This window comes from Erythrolamprus reginae, chromosome 7 (assembly GCF_031021105.1).
Source record: "Erythrolamprus reginae isolate rEryReg1 chromosome 7, rEryReg1.hap1, whole genome shotgun sequence".
Lineage (NCBI taxonomy): Eukaryota > Metazoa > Chordata > Lepidosauria > Squamata > Dipsadidae > Erythrolamprus > Erythrolamprus reginae.
Window position 1 is genome coordinate 59,496,478 of NC_091956.1, and position 27,663 is coordinate 59,524,140.

A 27,663-nucleotide genomic window follows, 5' to 3' on the forward strand; every position below is an offset into this window, starting at 1 on the left:
CACCTTCCCTGTGGTTTGATTCCTATGGGAAAAATTGCTTCTTCTTACAAACTTTTCTACTTTAGAACCTGGTCACGGAACAAATTAAGTTCGTAAGTAGAGGTACCACTGTAGTTAAATTCACCAGACAAATCACCCTTTTTTTCCCCCAAAGATGCTTTTTTCAGGAGGCAACTTGGCTTCCTTGTTTGAAGGTGTTTCACTTCTCATCCAAGAAGCTTTTTCAGCTCTGACAGGATATTGGGGAATGGAAGGATTTATACTCCTTGCAGTTTGCTGGTCATCTGCAAGGGATATAAATCCTTCCACTATCCTGTCAGAATTGAAGAAGCTTCTTGGAAGTAAGGTTTTTAAGAAGAGATTGGACAATCGCCTATCTGAAAGAGTATAGGATCTTCTACTTGAACAAGAGGTTGGATTAGAAGACCTCCAAAGTCCTTTCTGGCTCTATTCTGATTGATAACTGCAATGAATTTCTCTTCAAAAACAAGTTAGCTATTTTCCTTACAAATCTGTTCTGTCGGGCTCTCTGGTAGAATCCTCCCAAAAATTCACAGGTACAAATTTCAGACACACACACATTTGAAAATTCAAAACAATGTTCTTTATAATGAAAATTCACTTAAACTAAGCCCTCTTTTGGTATAGCAAAGAGCACTCGTCTCCAAACAAACTGGCAATTGGTACAAGTCCCTTATCAGTTCTCTGATACTTAGCTTGCAGCTGTGAGGCAATTCACAGTCCTTCTTTCACAAAGGGAAACACACTTTGCTCTGGTTTAGTTTCAAAGCAGGGAAAAATCAGCACACAAAAAGTCAGTCAGTAAAGCAGTCACGAAACACAAGGATCAGATAATCCTCCACAATGGCCAAACCCACAGGCTGCTATTTATAGCAGCCTCACTAATTATCACAGCCCCACCCAACCACAGGTGGCCTCATTTTCATTGATAATAATCTCTCAGTTGTTGTTGCCTATGCATCGCTCTCCGCATGCGTGGCTGTATCATTAACTCTTGTTCCGAATCCAAGGAGGAGCTATATAATTGATCTCATTCTGAGCTGTCTGCCACACTCTCCTCCTCCCTGTCACTCATGTCTTCTTGGTCAGAGGAGCCTTCATCAGCAGATTCCACCGGGGGCAAAACAGGCCTGCAGCATGTGGATGTCTCCCCCACATCCACAGTCCTTGGGGCAGGAGCTGGGCCAGAGCTAACCACAGCACAAATCAAAGATGCACCATCAACTCTTAGATCAGTCAAGAGCAGTAGCGGGTTGCTATCAGTACAGTAAAACACAGTGCACCGGTAGTGATCACTGCGCTGCGTGTGCAGCTTCAGCGCACGTCCCAGTTCATTTTTGCTTCTGCGCATGCGCAGAAGCAAGAAAATTGCCGAAATCTCCTGTGCGGGCACGTTCCCTCATGAGATTTTGCTTTCTGTTCATGCACTGGTAGTGGCGGTAATAGGAATCCACCCCAGTCAAGAGGTACAGATTTAAATAGTTATATAACCATTTGTTCTCCATAGGTATGATTATTTACACAATTCTTTAATGTATAACATATTTTTAAAATAAAAAGCCTGACAGCTGTATCATATTTAAAATATTTAGTCTTAGCCACATGTATGCATTGTAGTTTTACAAAATAGAGCTGTGTACACATCATTGAGTGCTTATGAAAGTTTATTAGCTGTCACCCTCCCGCTTAAAAAAAAAAAGACCCTTTAAAAGAAAATACTTCAAATATGTGTTCGCTGCTGTCTTACCATTTTCCTTGTGGTGCACATCTGGCGGAAACCAGTCAGGAACATACCATTGATAGTCTGGCTGCGCAGAACAATAAAACATTATTAAAGCAACGTGGACTTCATAAGTACTTCAAACAAAAGACTAGTATAAATAGTAAATATAATTACATTCTGAGACTTTTCATTAGTCGTATCCAAGTAATTTACTCCTAAATTGTTCCTCTTATTTTGATGAATTAATTCTTCTGATTAAATTCTTCAGCTGTTTTTCCTTTTATTCCTGTCTTGTTTTGAAACCTTGTAAATCAAAATTAATGTTAGCAAATCAGAGTTCTGAGAATTTTATGAATCTTAAAAGGAACAGAAGCAGACATAACAAAGTAGAATGCACCCGATACTATCCTAAACTAATTCAAAGTGTTGGTCATGACCTTTAAAGCCCTACATGGCATTGGACCAGAGTACCTCTGGAACCGCCTGCTACCGCACGAATCCCAGGGGCCGATAAGGTCCCACAGAGTTGGCCTTCTCTGGGTCCCGTCGACTAAACAATGTCGTCTGGCGGGCCCCAGGGGAAGAGCCTTCTCTGTGGCAGACCCGGCCCTCTGGAATCAACTCCCTCCGGAGATTAGAACTGCTCCCACCCTCCTTGTCTTCCGTAAACTACTTAAGATCCACCTATACCGCCAGGCATGGGGGATTTGAGACATCTTTCCCCCAAGCTTATTATAATTTATGTTTTGTATGTATGTTCTGTTTGGTTTTTAATTATGATAGGGTTTTTAGTTTTTTAATATTAGATTTGTGCCATTATAATATTGTTTTTATCATTGTTGTGAGCCGCCGCCAGTCTTTGGAGAGGGGCGGCATACAAATCTAATAAATTATTATTATTATTATTATTATTATTATTATTATTATTATTATTATTATAATTAAACAGATCTCTAATGACTGTCAATGTCAGCTGAACAGGCTAAGTGAGACTCGGTGTGCATCAATTTGACAGGTGAAGTTGTTCCAAAGGGAACTTGATTGCGTTTGTTACAATTATTTTAAAATGCATTGACCTCACAAATGGAATTATAATCTCCATGTCTAATGGCAGTAAATTAGAATTTGAGTAGATTTTTTAACAAAGAAAAAATACAGCTTTTGCAAAATCATGTAGTATTTCAATTAAGGCATTCATTTCAGATCCTAAAATAAAGATCTGAAATAAAATGTTAAAAGGCAATGGAACGGGAAGCATAGATATATTTTGAATCTTCAGAACAACAATATAACAGAGTCGGAAGTGATCTTGGAAATCTTCTAGTCCAATCGGCTGCTCAGGCAGGCAATCCAATACCATTTCAGACAAATGGTTGTCCAATCTTTTCTTAAAATTTTCTATTGTTGGATCATCCACTACTTCTTGATGGGAAACTCATCAAATCTGACAATGACACCAAACTGGCAGGAACAGCCAACACTCCAGAAGATAGGCTCAAGATACAGAAGGATCTTGACAGACTTGAACATTGGGTGCTATCAAACAAAATTAAATTCACTTAGGCAAGAAAAAACACACAGGTATAGTATATGTCAGTGATGGGGAACCTTTTTTTCCTCGGGTGCTGAGAGAGCGTGTGGTGTGCTATCCTGCATGCGCGAGTGCCCACACCCATAATTCAATGCCTGGGGAAAGCAACATCAGTTTCCCCACATCCCCGAAGGCCCTCTGGAGGCTGAAAATGGCCTCTCAATTTCTGGTAGACCCAGTCAGCTCATATTTTGTCCTCCACAGGCTCCAAAGGCTCCCCTGGAGTTGGAGGAGGATAAAAATGCCCCCCATCCTCCAGAGGCTCTCTGGAAACCAAAAACACCCTCCCAGAGCCTCTGTGCAAGGCAAAAATCAGCTGGCTGGCACATGCGTGTTGGAGCTGAGCTAGGGCAATGGCTCACATGCAAGTAGATATGGCTCCGCATGCCACCTGTAAACCCATGCCATAGATTCACCATCACTGGTATATGTGGCACATTGCCCAACAGTAGTAATTGTGAGAGAGATCTTGGAATCCTTGTGGACAACCAGTTAAATATGAGCCAGCAGTATGCAGCAGCTGCCAAAGAAGCCAGTACAATTCTAGGCTGCATTAACAGAGGGTAGAATCAAGATCACCACAAAGTGTTAATACCACTTTATAATGCATTGGTAAGGTCACACTTGGAATACTGCATTCAGTTTTGGTTGCCAAGATGCAAAAAGGATGCTGAGACTCTAGAAAAAGTGCAGAGAAGAACAAAAATAATTAGGGGACTAGAGGCTAAAACATATGTAGAATGGTTGCAGAAACTGAGTATGTCTAGTTTAATGAAAAGAAGGACTATGGGAGACATGATAGCAGTGTTCGATACCTTCGGGGTTGCCACAAAGAAGAGGAATCAACCTATTCTCCAAACCATCTGAGGGTACAACAAGAAGCAATGGGTGGAAACTAAACAAGCAGAAAAGTACGAAGAAATTTCCTGACAGTTAGAACAATTAATCAGTGCTACAGCTTGCCATTGTTGGTTATGACCTATAAAGCCCCACATGGCATCAGACCAGAATACCTTCAGGACCGCCTTCTGCCGCACGAATCCCAGTGACCGATCAGGTCCCACAGAGTGGGCCTTCTCCAGGTCCCGTCGACAAAACAATGTCGTCTGGCAGGCCCCAGGAGAATAGCCTTCTCTGTGACTGCCCCGGCCCTTTAGAATCAATTCCCCCCGGAAATCAGGACTGCCCCCACCCTCCTTGCCTTTCGCAAAATACTGAAAACCCACCTATGCCATCAGGCTTGGGGGACATAACTGACCCTTAGCTGTTTCATTTTATGTATGGTTTAATTGGACGGTATGACTGTTTTTTTAATGGGTTTTTATAATTGTTTTTAATATTAGATTTGTGCTTTGTATTTTGTTGTGAGCCGCTCCGAGTCTTTGGAGAGGGGTGGCATACAAGTCTAATAAATTATTATTATTATTGGTATTGTTGTCGTTGTTGTCGTTGTTGTTATTATTATTATTATTATTATTTTTGCCGAAGTTGTGAATGCCCCAATACTGGAAGTTTTAAAGAAGAAGTTAGATAACCATAAGTCTGAAGTAGTGTAGGGTTTTCTGCCTAAGCACGGGGTTGGACTAGAAGACCTCCAAGGTCCCTTCCAACTCTGTTGTTGTTGTTATTTCCACTGATGATAAAATAATTCTGGAAGTAGAAACTGGTAAGCACTAAAGAATTTGTTAGTGACCATATTGGTGCTCACAATTTTCATAGGAAGACCTATGATTTTATGCTTTCTTCAAAAGCTCAATGCACTTTTGGATAGGTACAAAATGATACTCCTATTTAACAAAGGCTATAAACAAACAAAGGGACACATGGCTCAGTGGCTAAACTGAACGTATGTCTAAGCTGAACTTGTCGATCAGAAAAGTTGGCAGTTCAGAAGTTTGAATCTCTAGTGCCACATAATGGAGTGAGCTCCTGTTACTTGTCCCAGTGTCTGCCAACCTAGCAATTCAAAAGCATGTAAAAATACTTTGGTGGGAAGGTAATAGCATTCCATGCGCCTTTGGTGTTGAGTCACGCCCACCACGTGACCACAGAGATGTCTTAGACAGCACTGGCTCTTTGGCTTTGAAACACAGATGAACACCGTCCTCTAAAGTCGGGAACGACTGTCACATATGTGTGACGGAAACCTTTATAAACAAATGTTAACCAAATTTTCAAGTACTCTTCATCTACAAACTGTTCTGTCTGGGTTCCCCCAGACCTCAACACCAACTGGAAAAAACAGCCAGACACTCTGGTAAAAGCCAAAAGTATTTTATAACTGGAAAAAATAAGCACAGAGGAAAACCTGTTCTTCCCAACAGACAGGATATAATACGGTACAGCAGGGTCCTGATGTCCAGACAATACAGCAAGCTTCTTGCTGGCACACACCCCCAAGGTTTCAATAGTCAAAGGCACAAACCAGGATTCCAAGACGCCAAAGTTCACAGTCAGGTCCCACGACTCTCAAAGATAAAACTCCACAAGCCAGGAAGGGTGGGTCTGCCTTTTAGCCTTTCCCAAGAGCACCACACCCAAACCCAGCTGTTGCCACTTTAATGCTGAAAGTATTTAGCCAATTGATTCTGTCTCTGAGTAGCTCTTCGTTGTCGCAGATCAATTATGGCTTGTGCACTTTCCTCTAAGGAATCCAGGCTGCTTGCTGGGGAGAGCTCCCCCTGGTGGGACTCTGGCTGTCCTCCCTCTTCTTCAGCCTGGGATTCCTCCTCCTCATCTGTCTGCACCTCCTGTTCCTCAGCCTCTCCCTCTGAGCTGGAAACCGACAGAAGGTCAGCCGTTCCCGGAGGGGCCTCAGACGGAACCACAACACAAACGAATACTGTTTTTCATTATATTCTAAATATTATGTGCTGTATTACTTGTTTCAAAACTTATTGTTACATTAAAACTGGTGTCATTGCCTAAGACAGTTGAAATTCACATTCCTTGTCCTTGGTTTAAAGGTCTGGGACTGTATAAAGATTGATTTGTATTCAATGGTTCCCGGTAAATACGATGAAAAACTTAATGCTAGACTTACTGTAGAAAAGGAAGAAGCTAGAGAATGATCCCAATGACAAAATTATTTCCTTGAAAATTTGACAACCACAAAGAGGTTACGGCTAAACCAAGTGTCTTATGTTCAAAGCTTCCTGTACTTGATTTTTATTCAAGAAAAGGATGGTGTAATGCAGTACTTCCAAATCTAGGTAAATTACTTAAAATTAAGTAAAATAGTTTTTTCTTTGGGTAACAACACAAGAAACTATTAACCAATCACAGCACAGACATTTAAAGAAGGACTTTCTGATAAGCAATTTGAGTAATAAAGGAAACGTTTGGGAAACACTGGTTTAATATGTGACAATTATAGAAATCTCTGGTTTCATTAAAACTATATTTGCCCAGGGATTATTTTTCCTTTGAGGAAAAACTACGTCTGATTCACATTACTATCCAACCAATAGCTGAATTCCTTTAAGGCTAGCCACAAATTATAATTATGACAGCATGAACAGCATTCATAGCTGTTTCATGATGCATATGCACTGTAACAGAAAAAGTAATCTAATCTAAATACCTGATGATCCAACTTTCCATCTGCTTATCTTTGCATAACTGTTTCTTGATAGCTTTTTTATGCTCTGTCTATCAAGATGTATTTGAGTCAGTGTTGCAGTGTTAAAAAGTTAGGTCTTATAGCTAATTGATTGTATAAATTACTCTAAATTAAATGTTTTAATTGGCTGTCATTTTCTTAACACTTGTTTAACACATGACCTCTGAATATTCCTAATTACAATAAAAGTTCTTCCCACTCATGTAAAAAATGAACTAATAAAAAAATGGGATTGGCCTGTGGAATTTTGTTTTTAGTACACTCCATACAGTATAAACTTTTAAGTACACCCTATATCAGCTATGGCAAACCTATGGCACAGGTGCCACAAGTGGCACACTGAGCCATATCTGATGGCATGCGAACTGTTGTCCTAGCTCAGCTCCAATGTGCATGTGTGTGCCGGCCAGCTGATTTTTGGGTCACACAGAGGCTCTGGGAGGGTGTTTTTGGCTTCCAGAGAGCCTCCAGGGGGTGGGGGAGGGCGTTTTTACCCTCCCCCAGCTCCAGGGAAGCCTTTGGAGCCTGGGAGGCTGAACCATGAGCCTACTGGGGACACCAGACGTTGGGAAATAGGCCCTTTCCAGCTTCCAGAGGGCCTCTGGGGAGTGGGGAAAGCTGTTTCGCCTTCCCCAGGCATTGAATTGTGTGCGGGGGCACTTGGGTACGCACGGTAGCACATACACACATTCTTTCGAGTCCTTGGAGTGGGGGTGGCATACAAATCTAATGAATATTATTATTATTATTATTATTATTATTATTATTATTATTATTATTATTATTATTATTTTGGCACTCTGGGGAAAAAAATTTCGCCATCACTGCCCTATATAGTACAACCCTTCGGACCAGAATACTTATGGGACTGTCTTCTGCCACATGAGTCCCAGTGACCGGCTAGATCCCACAGAGTCGGCCTTCTCCAGGTCCCGTCAACTAGACAATGTTGTTTGGTGGGGCCTAGGGGAAGAGCCTTCTCTGTGGGGGCCCTCTGGAATCAGCTCCTCCCGGAGATTTGTACTGCCCCCACCTTCCTCACATTTCATAAGTGTCTGAAGACCCATTTACGCCACCAGGCTTTGAGTTATCAGACACTACCTGCTGGCCGACGAATATATTCTGAGTTTGTTGACTGAATGGATATGAGAGTTTTTAAAATTGGTTTTGAGGGGGTTTTTTTTAGATTATTAACTTAAATTAATTGGATTTAGGATGTATATTGTTTCCTTATATTTTGTAAGCTGCTCCAAGTTCTTGGACAGGGGCGGCATATAAATCTGATTAATAAATAACTAAATTTAGACTGTAAATCTGCAGGTCAGCGGTTCAAATCTCATTACTGGCTCAAGGTTGACTCAGCCTTCCATCCTTCCGAGGTGGGTAAAATGAGGACCCAGATTGTGGGGAAAATATGCTGGCTCTGTTAAAAAGTGCTATTGCTAACATGTTGTAAGCCGCCCTGAGTCTAAGGAGAAGGGCGGCATTAAAAAAAATTGAATGAAAACAAACAAACAAACAAACCTGGTATAGCTTTCAAGTTTAGATATACAGTGATCCCTCGATTAGCACGGTCTCGATTAGTGCGAAACGCTGCAACGCGGTTTTTCAAAAAATATTAATTAAAAAATACTCCACGGTTTTTTTGCTATACCACGGTTTTTCCCACCCGATGACGTCATACGTCATCACCAAGAGTCACTTCTCTGTCTCTTTCTCTTTCTTTCCTGTCACTATGCTTCAATCATTTTCTCATTTCTCTTTTTTTTCCCCTTTTTTCTATCATTTCTCTCTTTCTTCCTCTCTCACACTCTCTTCCTCCCTTCTCTCTCCCCCCCTCCACTTGCCCACGAGAAGAAAAAAAGCAACCTCTGCCGGGCAGCTCCCCTTGTGCCCCCGCTTTGTGCCTGCCTCTTTTGGGGATTTCTTTTTCTTTTCTTTTTTGCGCTGGCAGCGGGAGCTGTTGGGGAGGGCTCTGCCGGGAAGGCCTCTCAACTGCAGAGCCGAATGGGGGCGGAGGCAACAGCGGAGCCCGGCGCTGGGGCCATGCGAGGCTGTTCATCCAGGGGGGCGTGGACTGGCAAGTCGCCCTCCTTTCTCTCTCTTTCTCAAGATCGCTTGCCGCTTGCCGCTTGCCTATTGCAGCGAAGGAGGCGAAGCAAGGCTCCAAGCTGCAAAGCGGCAAGCAGCAAGCGATCTTGGAGTTTCCCCTTTGCCTGGGCGGCAGGAAGACCAAGGGAAGGTTCCTTCAGCCGCCCAACACCTGATCCGCTCTGCAGCGCGGCAGCAGCGAGGAGCCGAAGATGGGGTTTCCCCTTTGCCTTTACCCCATCTTCGGCTCCTCGCTGCTTCCGCGCTGCGGAGCAGATCAGCTGTTGGGCGGCTGAAGGAATCTTCCCTTGGTCTTCCCCGCCGCCCACACGCAAACTCCACCATCTGCGCATGTGCGCCCATGAAAAAAAATGGCGCACATGCGCAGATGGTGGTTTTTACTTCCGCATCCAGTATAACGCGGAAATCGGTTAGCGCGGGAGGTCTTGGAACGTAACCCCCGCGCTAACCGAGAGATCACTGTATGTCTTTTTAACCCTACCTAAAAATGCAATAGTCACAACCAAGGATCTTTAGCAAAGAAAATATACATTCCCCCTTCCAATTGGAGCCAACCCATGATCATAGAGAAACATCTCTTTTATACTTGTCTATTCTCTATTTACTGTTTTTCAGGCGAATGAACTAGAATAATGAAGATTAAAGTATTGATGTGGTGTTTATTGATGTAGAATAGAATAGACTTTAGAGGTGTTCTAATCCAGCCCCTTCTCAAGCAGGAGAACCTATACCATTTTAGATAAGTAGTAACTGTCTACTCTTATTAAAAACATCCATAGTGGAGTGCTCACAATTTCTGCAGGCAAGCTGTTCCACTGATTAATTTTCCTGTTAGTTTCATCACGAAAAAGTAGGATTTCAGGCTGGTCTAATCCATCCTGTTTTTAGAAGTTGTGCCTAAATGGACAAATTGCTGAACCGAATAGAATTATGGCATCATACCTGTTCTGTCTGGGTCCGCCCAGAAGCCAACACCAACCAAAAAGAGTAGTCAGACACACTGGTAAAAAGCAAAGGCAGTTTATATATTTCAAAGCAAACACAGGTAACAAAAACTGTTCTTACAGACAGGAACACTATGAATCTTCACAGAGGTTTCACGAAGGCCAGGCAATAAAACAGGATTCTTGCTGGCAAAAACAACGCTGGAGATAATAAAACCCATGCCTTCCCCAAGTGGTCCAGACTTCTAGGCCACAAGCCAAGATCAGAGACGCCGAGAATCAAAGCAAGGTCACAGGACTCCCAGTTGATAACTCTCCACAAGATTGTAAGGGCCTTTTCAACCCTTTTCAACCCTGCTGAGGAGAACCACACCCAAACCCAGCTGTTGCCAATTCAGGGATGTAAATACCTTTCTAATTGGTCCCGTCTTTGAGCTGCACGTCGCTGCCTCATGTCTATTATAGCCTGTGCGTCTTCATCCAATGAATCCAGGCTACTAGCTGGGGAGAGGGCCCCCCCCAGGAGTCTCAGGCTGCTCTCCCTCCTCCTCTTCCTGATGTTCCTCTCCCCCGTCTGCCTGGTCCTCCCCCTCCTGTTCACTGTCCTCCTCCTCTGGGCATGGAGCCGGCAGAGATCCAGCCAGTCCCTGAGGAGCCTCAGGCTGAATCACAACAATACCCTAAGCTAGGAAATTTATATAAGAACTTCAACTACGGTGATATTCCTTTAACTCAATATTTTCACATTGAAATGAAAAACTACTTTCTGCTGTTAAACTATAGAAAGTTTGTTATGTCTTAAAAGAAATAAGCAGTAAAATCGCTGATTGGTTAAGACGCGGCTTGAATTAAAAGAACCGCCAAAATTAAACTATTGTCTGAAAATGTTCCCGCCGAACAGAAATGTATAAATAGGGCAACGGATTAGCCGTTGTCCTTGTTGGGAGTTAATTGTTGTAGAGAGCGTTTCGTATGTCCAAGATGAATAAAAGAAACCTGTTGAACTGAATCAGTCTCCTAGCACTGATTTAACAAAGTTGTTTTTTATTTCAATGTGAAAATATTGACAACTTTATATTGGTTGGGGAAATCTGGAAGCTGACCTACACACACACTGGTGTTGCTAAGGTTGAGAAACACTGATCTAGACAGTAGAGATGAGAAAGATATACTGCACATCCCTTGCTTTACTTTAGAGGCAAATAACTGAAAGTTTTTTGCCTTCTGTCTAAAAGCAGAAAATAGCAAGCCATCCCACTAGCTCTAGAGTAATAACAGTTCAATCAAAATGAATAATTTCTAGCTGGTCAATGATAATGCAATTTGATTTTTCTCCCCTTTCCTTTCCAGTCTCCCTCCCTCCCCTTTGTTATTGATTATAAAAGTATAAGCAAATACTCGGATAAATTGTCCAGTATACCTACTTTAGCAAAAGAGGATTAAAAAGTATAAATAAAAGAAGGATGTGGCGGTATAAATATGCAACTAAAAGTATAAATGGTTTTTAATGAAATGCTATGTCAAACTACTGAATATTCAAAGAAACCAAACACTAATTTGCAAACACTGCATTATAACAAGTAACATCATTTTCACAATTAGCGTCTTGAAACTATTCCAAAGAATAAAGAGCCAGGACTTGCATTCAGACTAAACAAAGGTTTTCATGGATAACCAAAAAGTAAATAGTAAATGTGAAATACAAAAGAGGCACATAGAAAGACAAAATTTAATGAAGTAACTGTACTGTATTCCATACGCTAAGCCTGAGGCTCTTTTAACAAGTTTTATGTTTGATGATAAATTGCTTGGCAGATTTGGGAAAAAATACATGTTAGAGCTACTTTGATTGTATAAGAAAATGATCATAAGGACTTTAGGAAAAAATACAAAACAGCCTATCAGCAAGCAAGCCTTGAAACTCATCTGAAAGAAAGACAAAAAAATGTTTAGAATATATTACACAGCTCAAAATCCAGATTGTGAAAGCTGTAGGATAAAGGCCAAATTTAATTACTGGTAACTTCACTTTAAAAACATTAATAGAAACCATTTTCTCTTAAATTTACGTTACAAAAATAATGAGAAAATTATTACATTATCAGCCAGAAAATTGGACTTGAAGCCCACAAGTTTTAAAGTTGCTGAGGTCAAGAAGCCTGTAGTGTGTGTGTGTGTGTGTGTGTGTGTGTGTGTGTGTGAGAGAGAGAGAGAGAGAGAGAGAGAGAGAGAGAGAGACAGTATTATCAGTGGCTGATTTCTCCTTTGTCCATACTGGTGCTCTGCATGCGCCTCACAACATTTCATGCATCCTCTCGCAAGATTTTGCTTCTGTGCATGCGCAAAAGTAAAACATAACTGAAAATTAGTTTTTAAAATTGGTGCCGAGCACGGATCATCAAAGACACCAGTAGAGCTGTGGTGCGTAAACTGTGCAATCCGTAGACCACTACCAGACTACTACACTGGGGCACATCGATAGGAACCCACTTCTGGTGTACGTGTGTGTGTGTACATTTTTTTATTTTGTTACAAATATATAAGAAATTTTTAAAAATCTATTTACTCTTGTGGCACCATTATATTCTAAGCAAGTGTTTCCCAACCTTGGCAACTTGAAGATATTTGGACTTCAACTCCCAGAATTCCCCAGCCAGCGAACACTGTTCTAAGCAATGCATTTGGAGAAATGTCCCTAAATGAACAATAGACTTTGCTGTACTGATGTTAAATTGGTATTTCCCCCATTATTCTGATAGGTAGGGGCAAGATGTATGAAATTTACTAGGTTTTGCCATTCATTCCTGCAAAGAAAGTCATGTGATTGCATTGACTTCAGAAATAAGTAATAGAACAAGACTAGAAATAGACCAGCTGCCTTGATATTGACATATACATACGCACGTACATATGTACACACGTACGCACATACATACTGTAGATACATACATTACATACATTTTCTCTTTTCTTAATACCTGACTGTACTTTATCTCAAGCATTCTTAAGCTTGATAATGACTTTAGTTTTTCATGTTTGCATTTGCAGTTTTAGCTACTGTGGTCTGTCTACACTGCTCAAAAAAATAAAGGGAACACTTAAACAACACAATATAACTCCAAGTAACTCAAATTACTGTGAAATCAAACTGTCCACTTAAGAAGCAACCCTGATTGACAATCAATTTCACATGCTGTTGCGCACATTCAACTTTGTACAGAACAAAGTATTCAATGAGAAATTCATTCATTCAGATCTAGGATGTGTCATTTGAGTGTTCCCTTTATTTTTTTGAGCAGTATATATTTTATTTTCCTGCTCATTTGTGGGTTTTGTGTCAAGGTTAAAGGAATGTATTCATCTTGGGAATCTCTTTTACGAAGTTTGTATAAAATTAATTAAATGGTAGTTGTTCTGCCGGGCTCTCTGGTATGAGTCTCCTGAAAATACAAGGGTAAAAATTTCAGGCACACACACGTTTGAAAATTCAAAACAATGTTCTTTGTCACAAAATTAAAAATAAACTAAGCACTCTTTTTGTATTGCAAAGAGCACTCGTCCCAAAACAACCAGGTAGTCTGTACAATTTCCCTTAAGCAGTCATTAAGTACTTAGCTAGCAGCTATGAAGAAACTTCACACCCCTTCTTCTTCCAACGAAGTGAGACACACACACACGTTGCTCTGCTTTGATTTCAAAGGCGTGAAAAAGCAACAAAGTCCAGAAAACACAGGATTCCTGATGAACTGCGATCAGATATTCTTCCACAATGGCCAAACCCACATGATGCTATTTATAGCAGCAGCCCTAATTACTGGAGCCCCACCCAAACACAGGTGGCCTCCCTTATTTCCTGTAATATGTTCTTACTTGGTCTCTTCTACGCATAATTCTGCGCTTGCGTGGGTCCAAAATATCATCATCTGAATCAATGGAAGATAAGGGAGATTGACTGCCTGGGCTGTGTGCCAAGCCCTCCTCTGCCGAGCCACTCCCACCTTCTCCTTCGTCCAAGGAAACTAAACTCTGAACTGATTCTGTCGGCAATAACACAGGCCTGTGACATGTTGAATTTTCCCCTGCATCCACCTCCCCATTCCCTGGGGCAGGAGCTGGGCCAGAGCCAACCACAACAGTAGTAAAATAAATTAAATTCTTTTATAACCTCAAATTTTAAATATTTTATTTATAATTTTTTCATGCTACTATATATAAATGTACAGCTGTCTACAAATTAATATGCATAAAATATTTCAAAGTGGGCACTATATACTTCTAATTGAAGAGACAGATAACATATACTGTATCTGTAGTTAGAGAAAATAAGCATGCATCTTTTTAATAATCTGAACTTACTTTTTAAAATGATAATGATACAGAAGTACAGCTGTAAAAGAGAGAAAATAAGAATAAAATGTTTTTTTCTCTTGCCTTTTAGAATTGCCGTGCAGGAAATGCAAATAATAGAAATTAGTCCATTACTTGTTACATAATAAAGTTATCAAATTCCCAGAAGAAAGCAAAGTCCTGAGGTCAGTGATGGAAGAAGATATAATGAAATGATAGCTAAGAAAGAAGTGTGGTATTTGGAAATAAAATCAAACTGCTGGTAGAGTTGCATATTTTTTAATTACTAAATTCTCATGGAACATTTGCACAGTCTGTTTGTAAAATGTTGGTCTCGGAGTCTTTTTGCAGACAGAATCTCAGCTTACAGTGGTTGCTGCTGTTTTCTGTTAGCACACATGACCCCAATGTTATTCGAGGTTCACAGGATGGCTGAAGGAGGCCACAATTCCCACAATTAAGACGAGAAGGAAAAAACTGCTGCAGGCAGAAATATTTTTCTGTAAGCGCTTGGAAATCTTGGCCCTATATAAAAATGGACATAAAACAAAATTGATAGAAACAATTATTTTTCTTGTAAAACATGACACCCTTGCATTTCTAGTATTCATAGCTCATTGTTTTTGGTTCAATGCAAACTATTTTTAAAAATACTTAAAAATGCACATTGCTAAAAAATAAGATTTTTTAAAAGATCCACATTGGCCTAACCTGGGAGGAGCAGTGGTTCCTTAACTTGCTGATAGCTGACTTTATACCCCAATTATTAGAATATAGATAATGTACGATACAAGTTCAGGTATCTAAACTCTGATTATTGGTGTTGTTTTGGGGAATACTTTTTTTGAAAATGTATATTAGCTAAAACAACGTTGCAAATATTTCCCAGAATTCCTGATCACAAGTGTTGATTATAACTTTAAAAGCTTAAAGTTAATTTTCTAAATGTATTATAATTATGTATATACTATTACAGGGTTTTTTATTGCTTTAACTAATAAACAGATACCGGTATGTATGCCAGCCTATTATTTTTATTACAGTGCATTGCAAAAATATTGAATTACATGAAGAATGATAATAATTTTTTAAAACACTTTAGCTTAATAAATTGCGGTAACTGTAAAGCTGAATATTGGTCAACTTTAACTTAATCTAGTAGTTAGATTAAAATTATAGTCTGCAAATTTAGGAGTCACTAAATAAATCTACAGAGAAAAACACAAACCTGTTGTTTTACTTGTTTCTCAAGAAGTTCATTTTCTGTCTGATAGTATTTAATCTGTGAAGAAGAGAAATTCAACCAATAAAATAAAATATATATTCTATATAATATGCACCTATATAGAAAGAAATTCATCAGTAAAAAAACCTATTAAATATTGCATGAAAATAGCATTTACGAGTAATTATTACACTTATTAAAAGATGAAAATTTAAAAAGAAGCCTTACAGCCTTGTCTAAATATGCATTTGTCAGTACCTTGTTGGGTTTCAGAGTGACCGGGGTCTGCATTCAACAAGGAAGCAAGTACTATGTTAGTTGTGTACCCACAAGCCTTCATGAAAAGGACTACAGTGTATTTGCAAAGATCAGGCAGTTATTTAAAAGCAAATTTCAGAATTGTTGAAAGGAGGATCTCTTCTGCCCTCTAGTGGTCCTTTTGCTGCATTTAATCTCAGAAATGTCTTTTTACAGTACTGTATTCCATAGTTTTAAAAAACCTAACATTGATGAATAAAATTGTGTAATGTTGATAAAATGTATATTGCTTCTTATGAATAAAGCTCTCAGTCAAGAGCAGTCATTTCAATAAACTAAAGAGGCTAGTTTAGGTTGAATTTTCACACGGTGAAAAGCGATTAATCATCTGACTGGGATAGTAGAAGGCTCTTTCCTGCTTTGAGCAGAATAGAATAGAATAGAATAGAATAGAACAGAATAGAATAGAATAGAATAGAATAGAATTTTATTGGCCAAGTGTGATTGGACACACAAGGAATTTGTCTTGGTGCATATGCTCTCAGCGTACGTAAAATAAAATATACATTTGTCAAGAATCATGTGGTACGACACTTAATGATTGTCATGGGGCAATGAAGAAGCAATATTAATAAAAATCTTAGGATATAAGCAACAAGTTACAGTCATACAGTCAACATGGGAGGAAATGGGTGAAAGGAATGATGGGAAAAACTAGTAGAATAGAAGTGCAGATTTAGTAGAAAGTCTGACAGTGTTGAGTCGAGTTTGTTTAGTAGAGTGATGGCGTTCGGGAAAAAAACTGTTCTTGTGTCTAGTTGTCTTGGTGCGCAGTGCTCTGTAGCGACGTTTTGAAGGTAGGAGTTTTGAGGGTAGAAGGTTGGACTAGAAGACTACTGAGGTCCTTACCAGCCCTATGATTCCTGTTTTATGTTCTAAATGCCATGTAATAGTATGAAAAACTCAGAAAGGTCATGCAAACCTCCAGTGAAGGGCTACCAAAATATTTATTGCCACACTGTGGGCGTGGCTTATGCAGGATGCCCTGCATTTTCTTTCAACATCTTTCAGTGCAAATTGGGTGCTCTGGGGTGGAGCTCCATTTTCATTAGCCCACTGTGTTCCCCCCACCCCCCCATCCGGGCAGTAGCCCACCTCTGCAAACCTCCATTTTTCAATGATTGTCAACCAACTATTGAACACATTCCTGTTAAGGATTTCTTAAGTACAGATTATCCTGCGTAATTGACTGAACTCATTTCTCTTATATACTATAGAGCAGTGTTTCCCAACCTTGGCAACTTGAAGATATTTGGACTTCAACTCCCAGAATTCCCCAGCCAGCTTTTGCTGGCTGGGGAATTCTGGGAGTTGAAGTCCAAATATCTTCAAGTTGCCAAGGTTGGGAAACACTGCTATACAGTACATAAATGATTTGTATTTATGAATGGTTTTATTGATACAGTGCATGACACATTGCCATTTTTTTTCATTCCTTCGTTTCTTTAGACCAGGCATGTCAAATTTGATTTCATAGAGGGCTATATCAAGATTGTGTTGGACCATGGGGGCCCGGGTGGATGTAGCCAGGGTGGGCATGGCCAGCTCGACGTCACTTGTGTGGGGGACACTTGCCAGTGAAAATAGCCTCCCAAGCTCTGTTTCCAGCTGCAACAGCCTCCTGCAACCTCTAAGCTGAGCAGTGAGCAATCGCTCACTTAAAAATCATCATCAACTCAGAGTTTTCCAAACCTGCCCAGAAGTCGAGAGGGAAAGAGTGAGAGGGAAGGAGAGAGAGAGGAAGAGAGAGAAACAGACAGAAAAAAGAGAGGAAGGAAAAGAGAAAGAAAAAGAATGGGAGTAAGGAAGAGAGAAAGAAAATCAAAATCTAGTTTGAAACTAGCTCAACTATTTAAATGGCATTTTGATATTGATAGAGTTGCCCTATTATGAGCTCACTGTTATAGACACACAGTACAGTATTTTATTTTGAAATTCTCTGAGGCAAAACAGGGTGGGTTTTTTATTTGTTTGTTTGTTTGTTTGTTTGTTTATTTATTATTTCTGTGCCGCCCAGTCCCGAAGGGACTGCCGCTCAGACACTGTACTTTTCCGCCCACCCCCCAAAAAATTAGAGGGAACACTGCCTTCAACTCTCTGCAGTGAAAACAGAGGTCCGTTTTTACTGGTAGAGGCACTGCGGGCCAGTCCTTGCTGTTTCCAGGTTGGCTCCATAGGTCAGATCTAAGCATATGACCCGCGGGCAGTAAAGGGCTACCAAAATTTTTGCTATCACACTGTGGGCGTGGCTTATGCAGGACGTCCTACATTTTCTTTCAACATCTTTGTTTTATTTTTATTTTTTTAAAAAAATATTTTTTATTATAATACAAAGATTTTTAAAAAAGAGCAGATATATGTTGTTTTACATCTTATATCATTTCAAAGCATAACCATTATTATATAGTTGTTGTGCTTAAATTCTAAATGTTTTATACAAATATTTTATACAACACTGCCCTTAACATCTTTGTTTTATACCCCTGCTTTAGAAGAATTCTGAACTGCGTGATCAAAAGAGACAGGACCTGACCAAGGTAGAAGCTAATATTCCAAGAACTTAGAGATAGGTACCTAATAACTATTTTTGTTTTGTTGCTACTAATCTACTATGATTTGGCAGACTTCATCCACTCTATGTTATGTTCACCTTCCTATCTCACCATCCTCCAGGCAGAAAATGCAATGTATCTGGAGGCATTATGTTGGGAAAACTGGTCTAAAGATTTAGTAAAATAGTTACAATTCTACATAAAAAAATCACTGGTGATCTCACATTTAGATTTAGGCTCTAACACAAGTGCATTATTTCCCCCCCCCATCATGTTTCTTGTGGTTGAGAGCCAATAAACAATTATTTTTGAGTATACTGCATTAACTTGCAGAGATTTTCAACGTGTAAATCTTGCAGGAGACATTACTGAATCATTATTATTTGTTTTTCTTTTTTTTCTATGTTCTGGAATCCATATGGAAGAGGTAGGAAAAATAGCATTTTATGCTATTTACAGAATATTTAAAGAAACAGTATATTAATCACAAGTCATCTCACTTATTATATATCAAAAAGTATTTATTATATTTCACATTCTACCGATATCACAACTTTAGACAGAAGCAGTGTTGTACCATCACGGCACAAGCCCCAACTTTCTGTAAACATATACAACATATGTCCCCATGCATGCAAATAAGGCACAGAACCTGTATCATACTGGTGCAATAACCATTTGTGGTACTGATCCCTCTGCAGTTACGTCTGGAATGATTTCATCCAAGCTGAGGACCTCATATAAAATATGTCAGTTATTTCTTGGGTTACACTGGAAGTGAGAAACTAAGAATAAGGTACAGTGATACTTTGTCTTATGAACCCCACTTCATACGAACTTTTTGTGATACGAACCCGGTGCTTAAGATTTTTTTGCCTCTTCTTCCAAACTATTTTCACCTTACGAACCCGAGCCGCCACCGCTGGGATTCCCCGCCTCCAGACTTCTGTTGTCAGCCAAAGCGCGGGGATTTCCCTGAGGTTACCCCTCACTGGGAAACCCCACTTCCGGACTTCCGTTGTCAGCCGAAGCATGGGGATTCTCCTGAGCCTCCCCTTGCTGGGATTCAAAGCAGCATCAGCAAAAATGAAGGGGAGCCTCAATGGAATCCCCGCGCTTCGGCTGGCAAGGAAAGTCCAGAGGCGGGGATTCCCAGCGGTGCAAGGCAAAAAGAGTGACTTTTGAGATGGGGTTTATTTATTTTATTTATTTATTAATCAGAATTGTATGCCGCCCCTCTCCGCAGACTCGGGGCAGCTCACAGCAATAATAATACAATGTAAACAAATCTAATATTTAAGTTAATTTAAAAACCCCAATTTAGAAACCAATCATACTTACTAGCAGACCATGCATAAATTTTATAAGCCTAAGGGGAAGGACGCATTATTTGCTTTTACATTGATTCCTATGGGGAAAATTGCTTCGTCTTACAAACTTTTCATCTTACAAACCTGGTCACGGAACAAATTAAGTTTGTAAGGCGAGGTATCACTGTATATGTTTTGGTAATGATGCTTTCGTTTTGAAACCTACCTGTGATTTTAATTTGTTCAGCTGGGACTGAGATTGCTCATTAAATTTTTGCAGAAGTTCTTTCTCTTCACCGAGTCTCTCTTTATCTGATCTTTCTTTTTTGAAGTCTTCTTCATAAATCTGAAGCTACAATTGGCATTAGTTAATATGACAGGAAGAGGCACAAAAATGCATCTTTTAAAAATCTTTTTTATTATATTTCATAAACTTAAAAAAACAAAATTATGGGGAAATGAGGAGGAAAATAACAGAACAAGTTAAAAATTGACAAAAAAATAAAATGTAAAATAAAAATGACTCAATTTTTTTTCAGTATAAAGATCTACAAACATGTTTGATATTTACATTTTAACATTTCTTCAGTTGTAGCATTCACATCCTCAGCTCTACTATTTTTTAACATTCTCATAGCATCTCTGATTATAATGAATTAACTTTATCACATTTGTGTTAAGATCACACCTCATTCCTACAGTATACTAATCTCTAAAATATACCTTGCAGCAGTCCCTCAAATCAGTTTTACTCCATATAATTGTATTGTTTTTATTTAAAGTTTTACTCTTTAGTCCTTTTTAGTGCTTTTCACTCACTTTCAACAGTTTTTTTTTTAAATTTACATCAAAACCAATTTCCTGGTTAACATCCCATAATGTTTGATTACATTCTTTGTAATTACCTTTTTCTGTGCATGTGCATTAAACAGCATCTTTTCCCATCTTCCACTAGCATTGTCTAATATGCATTTTCCTCATATACATGTTTTAACTCAAGGACTACCTGTAGTTTGTTTAGTCTGTCCTTCCAACAAGCAAATATTTTCATATTTCAGAGTGACACAACCCCATATTCGTTCTGAACAAGCAATCTCCAATAAAGGCTTTTGCAATAATGCAAAAAAAAAAGTCAAATTATACTTTCAGAGTTCTGCCCCTTTTTAATGTGTGTACCGATTTTAACCGTGAAGTCATGGTAACACATGAGCCCGATAGATGCTGCAATGGGATGCCGCCCTCCCAGCACACATCTGGGCGCAGAAATGGGATGCCGCCCCCCAACACCAACTGGGCGCAGCAATGGGATGCCGCCCTCCCAGCACCAACTGGGCGCAGCAATGGGATGCCGCCCTCCCAGCACCAACTGGGCGCAGCAATGAAATGCCGCCCTCCCAGCCATAGCGGCAGAAACACCTCTCCCGCCGCACACCCCTTCTCCCCCAGCCAGACGACAACGACCCATCTGCCGCCGACAGTTATCCCAAAAACGCTCCATGACCCCAGAGCAACACCGTCGGTCTCGTCCTGACGGGGTTGCATAGAAGAGGGCTAAAAGGTAAATCTGGCCTAACACTCACCCCAGACCCTCAGCCGGCCGTTCGTACCCTAAAAACAGGCCGCTGACTGCCAACGGACGGATTCCCCGAATCCTCCATATCGAGAAACCGTAATAACTGAATGTTGCAAAGAGTTATATTCTGTTATATTCTGTCCACTCATACCTGTTCCCAGAGAAGTTTGATTTGCATCTCCATCTCTGCTTGGTTGCAATTCCTATCCAATGCCTCAACACGAGAACTCTGGGAGGATGCATTTTGATGTTTCAAGATATCCAAAAAGGACTTAACCCCAAAAAGCAAAAGGCAAACAAAGAACAATAAGACATATATATCCAAACTAATCCAAAATCCAAATATCAACTCATCATATATCAATGATGTATAAAAACGTATCATCATTTATTTAATGTATACAAGATATGTTGTGACTTTTCTTCTATAGTTGTTAGACTCACCTAGACTCTAATGTACAGAATTGCAAAAATCGAATCAAAACTAGATAATATTTGGATACAATAGTGTCACATAAAGAATGCAAATCCATTGTCATTACTATAGGTCAGTGATGCTGAATGTCTTTTTGTTTGCATGCCTAAAGGGTTGTGGGGGTGTGCTAACCCATTTTTCTGAACTTCTGGCTTGCCAGTTGTTCTGTCAGGCTCTCTGGTAGAATCCTCCCGAAAATTCAAAGGTACAAATTTCAGACACACACACGTTTGAAAATTCAAAACAATGTTCTTTATAACAGAAATTAAAATAAACTAAGCACTCTTTTTGAATAGCAAAGAACACTCGTCTCCAAACAACCTGGTAATTTGTACAAGTCACTTATCAGTTCTGAGATACTTAGCTTGCAGCTGTGAGGCAATTCACAGTCCTTCTTCTTTCACAAAGTGAAACACACTTTGCTCTGCTCTCCCCCAAAGCAGGGAGAAATCAATACACAAAGGTCGAAGTCAGCAAGACAGGCACGAAACACAACGATCAGATAATCCTCCACAATGGCCAAAACCACATGCTGCTATTTATAGCAGCCTCACTAATTACCACAGCCGCACCCAAACACAGATGGCCTCATTTTCTTTGATAATAATCTCAGTTGTTGCTTTCTATGCATTGCTCTCCGCATGCGTGGCTCTATCATTAACTCTTGTTCCAAATCCAAGGAGGAAATAGATAATTGATCTCCTTCTGAGTTGTCTGCCAAACTCTCCTCTTCCCTGTCACTCATGTCTTCTTGGTCAGAGGAGCCTTCATCATCAAATTCCACCGGGAGCAAAACAGGCCTGCGGCATGTGGATGTCTCCCCCACATCCACATTCCTTGGGGCAGGAGCTGGGCCAGAGCTAACCACAACACCAGTTGGGCCATTTTTGGCACTCTGGAGATTCAGGAAGCTTCCCCGAAGCTTCTGGAAGGCAAAATGACATGCCCCAAGGCTGTAAATCAGCTGGCTAGGTGTGCTGTAGCTCACTTAGGGCAACGAACGGAAAAACCAAGTATTGTATTATTACTCCACTAGTTATCTTATTTTATAGTACTGATTTCAGATTCTTGCAGAAACCATTATTACACAGATTTCCACTGCCTAACCAAAATATTTAGTATCCATTTCAATTTTTCCAGCAAATGTTGGAGACGTCATCTGTTTCCACTTAATTGTTTCCTTTATGGTGCAGAAAACAGGAGTATACAGAAAACTGGGTATACTAATTTTATATCTGTTCTGCTGCCACATAATAGATTTAAATGAGTAAATAAATACAATTGTTTCAGACTCATAGTATTATTACCCAGAGTTCTGGAACATTCTGTGCCTTTGATGAGTTTTGCTTGCTCTAATCCAGCTATGAAGGGATCCTGAGATGCCATAGGATTTCAGTTTTAAGAGTAGTTTGTTGTGGACCACTGAATCAAAGGCTTTGCAGAAGTCGATATAAATTGCATCTATGGATTTCCCTTTATCTAGATGAGTTGTCCATATATTTTTGCAGTGGATGAGCCGCAGGTTGCAGGATAGTTTTTTTTCTGAAACCAAATTGTTTGTTAGAGAGCAAATTATTAGTTTCTAGATGGAGAGTAATTGATTTGTTTATAATTGATTCCATGACTTTGCATGGGACGCAGTATAGTGAAATTGGTCTGTAGTTATTGACAAGAGAGGGGTCTCCTTTTTTGAAGATGGGGATGACCATTGCTTTCGACCATAGCTTAGGAAGTGTGCTGGTTCTGAAGGATTTTTCAAAAATTATGCTTAGTGGTTCAGCTATGGCAGAAGAGAGCTTTTTTAGGAAGTAAGCACATAGACCATCTGGTCCGACTGATAGAGAAGGTTTAAGGTCACGTAATGCTTTTTCAACTCAGTCTTCAGTGAAGTCTACTTGGGTTAGGTCATTAAGGGAGTTTGAGGCACGATTGATGAAATTGGGGGATGAGCCATTGCTGTTAACAAAGACAGAGCCAAAGAAAGAGTTGAGGAGGTTGGCTTTGGATGAATCATCATGGTATTCTTTGTTGTTGGGTCCTTTGAGAGGTGGGATAGGTCTAGAGCAGGGGTCCCCAAACTTTTTACACAGGGGGCCATTTCACGGTCCCTCGGACAGCTGGAGGGCCGGACTATAAAAAAACCTGAACAAAACCCTATGCACACTGCACAAAAGTTTATGTTTTGTTTTTAATTTTCTTTTGTTAACATCTGATTGGCTATACAAGGTTTGTTTAGTTTATAGAAAAATATAGAAAGAAAGAAGGAAGCAGTTTGTCATAATGGTTAATACGTTAGAAATATAATTGGTGTACTTTTTGAAGGAACATTAAGGAGGGAATTTAATTAAAAGAAAAGTATGTACCTGGATGATAAGTTTAGAAAAAAAATTGCAATTTTTTTGATGATTGATATTTGTTACTAACAAAATACTGCATTTTATTCATGGAAAATTAGATGGTACTGTATTGTTTGAATGTATGTTGAGAAATTTTTTAAAAAAAAATTACACACACCCCTTAAAAAAGTCCTTCCTTCCTCCGCCCCTCCATTCATTTCATTCTTCCTTCCTTCCTTGTTCCATTTCTTCTTCCTTCCTTCTTTCCTTCCTTCCTTTTTCCTCCATTTCTCATTCCTTCCTTCCTTCCCTCCCTCCCTCCTTCCTTCCTCTCCTTTTCTCTCTCTCTTGCTTTTCTCTCATTCAAAATCTTTCTCTCTCTTGCTTTCTCTCTCTCTCTCTTTCTCTCTTGCTTTCTTTTCCTCTCTCTTGCTTTCTCTCTCTCTCTTGCTGTCTTTCTCTCTCTTGCTCTCTCTCTCTTTCTCACTATCTCTCTTGCTATCTGTCTTCCTCCCTCCCTTTCTCTCTCCCTCTCTTTCTCCACCTTCCTTCCTTCCCTCTCTCCTTCCTTCCTCTCCACTTCTCTTTCCCTCCCTCTTTTTCCCTTCTCTTTCCTTTTTCTTTCTTTCTCCCAACTTCTTTCTCTGAAGTTTGCGGCGGAGTGTTCAGTCTCCCCATCCCTCCAGGTGCATGGCAGGCTGGCAGTAGAACAGGGAGCTCGTGCGCATAGGCACGTGTGAACCTTCACTGGTGCAAGACTTCCCCGCACTTTCTTTGTCGCTCCCCGCCCCAACTCCAATGCCCAGCTCCCCAGTGCGGCCTTGGAAAAGACTGCATGGGGGTTGTTTTGGTGTGTGTGGCAGCACCCCTTACAGGGGACATTGCCATGGTCCCCAGACACATCCGGAGAAGCCAGGCGGGTCTCAGAGCCCACAGGGGTTTCTTCAGGCTGACAGACTCACCCGCGGGCTGGATAAATGGCCTCAGGGGTCGCATCCAGCCCCCGGGCCGTAGTTTGGGGACAACTGGTGTAGAGTCTTTCAGTTTATTGTTGACAAAGTTGTGGAAAGCTCTATTAGATTTGGTGCATAGGAGGTTTTCCTCTTGTTTGCTTCAGTAGTTAAGGCTTTAGTAGTTAAATCATTCTGCAAATGATTTTATATCGGCTTTTGAAGTTGGAAACTTATCCTTTTTTGTTTTTCCTCCAGAGAGATTTTTTTCTTGTTTGTAATTTTCTTATTATGATGGGGAGGTTATTTTTTTTGTTTGTGGTACATGTTAGAGGTACATGAAGTCTGATAATAATTTTCATTTCGAGTAGGAATGTGTTGTAGAGGTCATCAGTAGTGTAGCATTCATAGAATAGAGTTTTACAGTTTAATGTTGAGAGGTGGGCTTCAATGAGTTCATAGTTCACTTTTTTGAAATTGAATTTTGATGTTGTATTATTTTGGTGGATCATAGTGTGTCTTAGGTTGAGACTGAAGTTTATCATGCTGTGGTCGCTGTTGGAAAATGGTTCTGTTATTTGTAAGCCATATATTGCACTTTTGCTGTTGCAGAAGATGAGATCCAGATAGTTATCAAGTCTGGTATTGTTAGTTACTAGTTGGTCGAGTCCCAGATAGGTGACGGTATTATATATAGTAGAATGGATGTGTTCCGTGCTGCATTCATTTAAGGACCAGTTAATTTCTTACACTTAATTTTAAAATAAGTTATTTTAGTTTTTAGATAATAGTTTATAACACACTATTAATTATAAACAAATTTCAACATTCAGATAAAAAGATTTGAGGGTCATAATCATACACAATATCCACAAATACATTTGAATATAATACAATGTAAAGATACATATTGTTCTCCCAAATACAGAATCACAAACGAACTAACACTTTTTATTTTCTACAAACTTAGCTATTGTTGCCGATTTTGTAGTTCTTTAAGTTTCCTGGTCTATATGCTGAGTCACAAATATCCTCTGATTATAAATAAGCATTTTAATTATACTTTTTGATTTCTTAAAATCTTATTTTGTTTCTCCATCTACACATCTTTACAAATTTATAGTGAACTAAATCTAACTTCCTTTTTGGGGGTAATTTTCTGATCCCAATTTCTTAAATTCTAAGTTTCTTTAATTTTTTTTAAGAAATAGCTTTCCACAGGAAATATATGTGAAGTTAAGCAGAAAACATATTTTAATTCTAATTGGCTTTTCATTGGCTTTTTTTATGCCTTCCTATTGGAAATATATTTATTTAATAGCAATGCTATGCAATGTATCTGTAACATCCAGATAGCTATTGGCTTCTAGCTGTTCATGTCCAAAGATTCACAAAGATTGAAATAGCTTCTGCATTCTATGCTAGATAGAGAGTAAGGCAAATGACTTTGATGGAAATGTGAAAGACCAATTACCAATTAGATGTTTAAGACCTAAAAAACAAAATAATATTCAAAAGCAGATCAGATAGATGGCTTCCTGGTTCATTGGAGCATAATAAGTTGGATGTAGAGGTTTGTGGACATGATTTTGAGAAACAAGGGAAAGAAATGCTGCCTAGGAATAATCAGATAAGAGAAGGGGGACCTCCCAATCTCAACTGTCAGGGAAAGAACTTGATCTAATTATTCAAAACTGGCATCAGAATTTTGTTCCTTCAAAGTTGCAAGATTCTGTTAATTTCCCTTACAAAAAGGTAGAAAATTAGCTGATCTAGTTGTGTTCCCTCTCTGTCTGGGTTTACCAGGGTGGCTGGCAGGAGAAAGGTACAGTAAGTGTAGTCCCGGTAGATTTAATTATGTTTGTTCTTCCTATTCCTTTATATATTTTTTTCTTACTATGAATAAGAATAGCATGATTAATCTCTGTGTAGGCATGATAATCCATACCATGAAACCGTAAAAAGTGATAAAACTCTATTGATTTCTTCTTAGGCCTTCTGTGTCCCATACAGGCCATAAACAGTGCAATATAACTGAAGAAATATAGCTTGTGGGAAATCAATCTTGCTTTTATTTTTATATAACTTGTATCATTCTTTAATCTCAAAACAGTGACTACTAAAAAACAAAATAAATGTTAGGTGTACCGTGTGTACAAAATAAAAGTGTTTTTATTTTCCCCACACCCTCTACCTATTTTCCATTTACTAACCAGTGGCCTTTCTATGTCCACTGAATACATTTAGTCCACTGGATTGTTTCAGAGGAAGGGATTTTCCTGAGTGGCATTTTTGAAATATACACTGCTCAAAAGAAAATAAAGGGAACACTCAAATAACACATCCAAGATCTGAATGAATGAAATATTCTCATTGAATATTTTGTTATATACAAAGTTGAATGTGCTGACAACAAAATGAAATTGATTGTCAATTAGTATTGCTTCCCAATTGGACAGTTTGATTTCACAGAAGTTTGATTTACTTGGAGTTATATTTGTTGTTTAAGTGTTCCCTTTTTTTTTTTAGCAGTATACAGTGGTACCTCGAGATACGAGTTTAAT

At 39.4% G+C, this 27,663-nt stretch overlaps 1 protein-coding gene across 1 annotated transcript in view; it reads right to left on the minus strand.

The window, feature by feature from the left end:
* Positions 1-14,169: 14,169 nt before the first annotated feature.
* Positions 14,170-27,663, minus strand: part of QRFPR (pyroglutamylated RFamide peptide receptor) — a 149,458-nt gene continuing 135,964 nt past the window's right edge. The window contains exons 12-15 of the mRNA XM_070757651.1: positions 21,490-21,609; positions 19,992-20,117; positions 15,589-15,642; positions 14,170-14,885 (exon numbers count right to left, since the gene is read on the minus strand). Of these exons, the coding sequence (XP_070613752.1) occupies positions 14,655-14,885; positions 15,589-15,642; positions 19,992-20,117; positions 21,490-21,609 (531 nt within the window). The 3' untranslated portion in view covers positions 14,170-14,654. The remainder of the gene's footprint in view (positions 14,886-15,588; positions 15,643-19,991; positions 20,118-21,489; positions 21,610-27,663) is intronic.